Genomic DNA, 4,032 nt, shown 5'->3' on the forward strand with positions numbered 1-4,032 from the left:
AAATTACTCTTAATTAAAAACATTTATCAATTATTTAACAGTCTGTAATAATTTATATTTAAAGTACTTTCAGAGGTTTGAATTCTGAATATGACTGGTTTTAACCTGTTTGTTTTTTGTTTTGTTTTTTGTTTAATACTCCTGCCACTGTGTATAAGCTGTAACGATCCTTTTCCAGACAAATGTTTAATTCTTGTCAAAAGATAATTGGCCTAAAAGTTTGACTAAAGGAGAATCTATCCATGGAGTTCCTCAGGTAGGCGTTCTCAGCCTCCTGCTGGACCGAATGTAAATTCAGGTGACGGTCCACCAACAGGGAGTGTGTTTGTGTAACCACAGTGAGCGGTAAAGCAGTCCTCCGTAGGAGAGCTTCCTGTGGGGGATCCCCTCAGCCCCAGCGCCGCCTCCCCCGCAGACGAAACACTGTGCTGGTGCTGCAGTGCAGGAAGACGTTGGGAGGTCTGTGAGCATCACTGGGGTGATTTGGTCTGATCTGGGGTTTCTCTCTGCTGGACGGTTCACTGGGTGGTGCTGAAAGCTTCTCAGATGGAGGTGGTTTCTTTCTTGCTGATCAGAGAATGATTTCAAAATCTGTCAGAATCAAACCTGTAATTATTTCACAATGAGCCATCGGGCAGAACTGGGACACAGTGGGGTGACTTCCTCCCTAACTCATTCAGACCTTCAGAGCACAGCAGATGGTTGGATTTAGTCTCACCGGTTTCTGTTTGAACCAACAGACATCACCTCCAGGAACCAGATGACCAACAGCGCTACAGCATCTTCACTCCCACAGGAGGAGACTCAGCTCACATACCTGCACGTCTCCACCACGTCCAAGCCAGGGTTGGATCACCCTGCCTCATCCCAGGAGAACAAGGAGAACCTGATGTCTGCCTCAGATCCCCTGCCATCACCCACCCCCCTCCAGTCTGATCCAGACCTCCACATCCCAAACACCATTGATCCCCAAGAGCAGAGCAGCAGGTGATTCAAACTAAAGCAACAGTTTCCTTGTTTTTAGGAGGATTATTATTATAGTAATAAATACAGAGGGTCAAATCTTTGTTGATGTCTTGATTAAAATATTGATCTTCATTTCAGTTTAACCTATTTTTCTGCTTTTCAGTCTGCAGGTACTGGCCACACCCACCATGTCACAGTGTGAAGGAGGCAGGTGGAGTGTTGGCAGCTTGGAAGAGGCGTCAACCAATCCAAACACAACACTAATCCAGAGTCCCGCCCCTTCAGCGCCACCCACTGTCAAAAAGGTGGAGGGTCCGTGTGTAAAAGGAATCCAGACCGACCCAGGTAACGATGCTCTTCCTCGTTTCCCTAAACCTACACATCCTGGTGCTATAGCTTCATTTTTATTTATAGGTTCAGTAAATGATTTGGCTCGTTTCCTTTTTAGGTTAATGAGGCTGAATGAGGCCTGAAATATTTTTTGTAGTGTGATCAAGTATAGAAACGCAATAATCAGCATAGATTCTGACCCTGCTTGATAAGGTCTGATGGATTCATTGCCCCTGTAGAACTGTTCCTGTGCCCTGTGTGTATAAGACATTCTAGAGAAATAAATTAATATGCGCCATAATAAAAATCGCAAATGATTATGATCATATTTTTATCTTTAGATTTTTGACAATGATATAGAAAGTAAGTTGTTGGTTTCTTTAGATTTTTATTTAGCTTTATTGATCTATGATCAGTTTTCGTCTTGCGCTGAAGTTTTAGGAGCAGCAAATGGCTCTTTGCTTCACTTGATATTTTAAACAAACTGCTTTTATATAATTCTTTGGTTCGGCTCCCAAGAAAAATTTGGTCTAGACCTTCCACTGAATAAATGTAGAGACCGTTGGAGAAATTATTTGAAAATATCAGAATTTACAGCAGTTTAGTATAAACTTTTTATCATTGTTGCAGCTGATTCTTCGCTCCCTGCCACGCCCACTTTTTCCTCCTCTCCCTTATTGGAGACGCCCCGCCCCCAGACAGCTGACCCCACCCATCCTACAGGTAGTTTGGAGTCTTTTCTTTCAGCTTCCATCCAAAACAAGAATTGGTGCATTCTCTTTATTTTGTTTTTTACTTCAGGTGAAGAAGAGAAGGCTGTCAGTTTGCAGCAGACTAGGCAGGTTGCCAACGAGCTGCGTTTGGCGACACAACGAGCCATCCATCTTTACCAGCAGGTCTGTTTTCCTGACTGCAGCCATGGTTGGATTTTATTTTCTAAATAATCCAAACCGACAGATTCACAAAAAGTCAGAATCTATTGTTTTTAGCCAGCTTTCATATCAAAAGTCTCGTCTTGACTAAAAGTTAATTTCTCTGCAGATTGGCGGCTCTGAACGCTACCTGGAGAGCTCTTCCCTTCTTCAGGAGGCCTTCGCCGCCGTTCTCGGGGAGCTGCAGGGTGTGACCCCACCAGCGTGCAGTAGCGCCCCCGTTGGTCAGATGCAGGATGAGCAGACTAAGGTCCTGCTGGAGAAATACTCTGAGCTCCTGGTTCAGATGACTCGGAACAAACTGAATAAAATCTGAAGCCAAACAACTACGGGTACGGAGGCTGACAGGGGACAGAATTCAGTCAGCGGACAAACTTTGAAAATAAAGGCACCTTATTGTTTTCCAGCCAGCAGTATTTTATTTTTATTTTTAAATCACACTCACTGTTTTAATAAAAATTAAGCTTAAATTTTTAATAAAATGTTGTTTGATCAACTTGTTTCATTTAATCTTTTTATCCAGTCCTGAACTGTTGGAGGATTTAAACAAAAATCCAATTTTTGTTTTTAGACTGACTTAGACAACTTCTATTGTCATTTTGTATTCAGACTGCATACAAAACAAGTTTTGATTTGTACAGCTTTTTAGACAGTAAATGAACATTTCCATTCCATAAAGTGCAGCAGAGATCAAATATAAATGGTGTGGGAGAAAAAACATGGTGCAAAAAAGACATTGATATGGACGTTCAGTGCATTGATATATATGGTGCAAAAATGCAGGATTTTTGGTTTGGTGTAATCAGTTTGATGCAGTGTGACATGATTTAGAGTTTTTTTTTTTTTTACTTTAATGGTGTAATTAAAATCCTTACCTTTGGTGCAGCCTCTATAGATGTAAAAAACAAAGTATGTGTATTAATCTATAAATGAAAGTTTTTTTTTTTTCCAATATTTGCAGATTAAGTGTTTTAAAAATCTCAACTTTTATGCAGCTTCTATCAGTTTAAAATGTTTTTTTAAGGTGTAAAATAGAAAATTTAACCAGTATAGTCTTAAAAATGGGGTGGGGTGTAAATTTAACTTTTTCAGAAGTTTTCATATTTATTTTTCCCATATCTTTTTAATAAGTTTGGGTGGGCGTGGTCTATTTTGCTCCCATCAGGAAGAAGGCAGGGCGTTTTCTGATTGGCTGGAGACAGTTGCCCCGCCTCGTTTCAGTGACGAATCTCAAAGCAGCAACAAAAAGTTGATAAACAAAAATAAAATTAAGAGGCAGCAAATACGTAGGTTTCTCTATAAACTGGAGCGGCTTTGGGGAGCTCCTCAGCGGGGAGAGGAGGCGGCATGAGGCAGAGCGAGCACCGCGGGTCATGACTGCACTGATTCTGCATGGATCCTTGCGGGGCGTCGCAGCGGAGCAGCCGGTCCGGAGGGTCCTGGAAGGGGCACATCATCCAGCAGCTGAGGCACCGAGACCGGATCCAGAACACCACGTTCCAGGACCTGATCCGGTTCTGTAAGAAGCTCAGAGGTTATTCAGGTTCAGAGGAGCTGGAGTCGGTCTGCACCAAACTCCGTTCAGAAAAAGGCCCATTAAAAACAAACCGAAACCACTTCTTTGAAGCCTGAAAATCTGAGATTATCTTTTACAAAGTCTGGTTTTGCTACAGAGTTTCCCTACAGCATTGGTCAGGGTTCAGAACTAAACCGAATGTCAAACTAAAACCTGCTTTATTTTGTCAACATCTGATACAGGAAGTGGTCCAAAGCCCAAACCACAGGCTGGTGCGCTTCCTCTTAA

At 42.1% G+C, this 4,032-nt stretch overlaps 1 protein-coding gene and 1 pseudogene across 1 annotated transcript in view; both read left to right on the forward strand.

Moving 5' to 3' along the window:
• LOC107096356 (mitogen-activated protein kinase-binding protein 1-like) overlaps positions 1-2,723 on the forward strand; it is a 31,463-nt gene extending 28,740 nt beyond the window's left edge. The window contains exons 28-33 of the mRNA XM_015392970.1: positions 340-459; positions 741-987; positions 1,130-1,311; positions 1,927-2,019; positions 2,098-2,192; positions 2,338-2,723. Coding sequence (XP_015248456.1) covers positions 340-459; positions 741-987; positions 1,130-1,311; positions 1,927-2,019; positions 2,098-2,192; positions 2,338-2,544 — 944 coding nt within the window. The 3' untranslated portion in view covers positions 2,545-2,723. The remainder of the gene's footprint in view (positions 1-339; positions 460-740; positions 988-1,129; positions 1,312-1,926; positions 2,020-2,097; positions 2,193-2,337) is intronic.
• Positions 2,724-3,455: 732 nt separating this feature from the next.
• LOC107096344 overlaps positions 3,456-4,032 on the forward strand; it is a 20,135-nt pseudogene continuing 19,558 nt past the window's right edge.

Source organism: Cyprinodon variegatus, unplaced genomic scaffold, assembly GCF_000732505.1.
Source record: "Cyprinodon variegatus isolate N-32 unplaced genomic scaffold, C_variegatus-1.0 Scaffold617, whole genome shotgun sequence".
Lineage (NCBI taxonomy): Eukaryota > Metazoa > Chordata > Actinopteri > Cyprinodontiformes > Cyprinodontidae > Cyprinodon > Cyprinodon variegatus.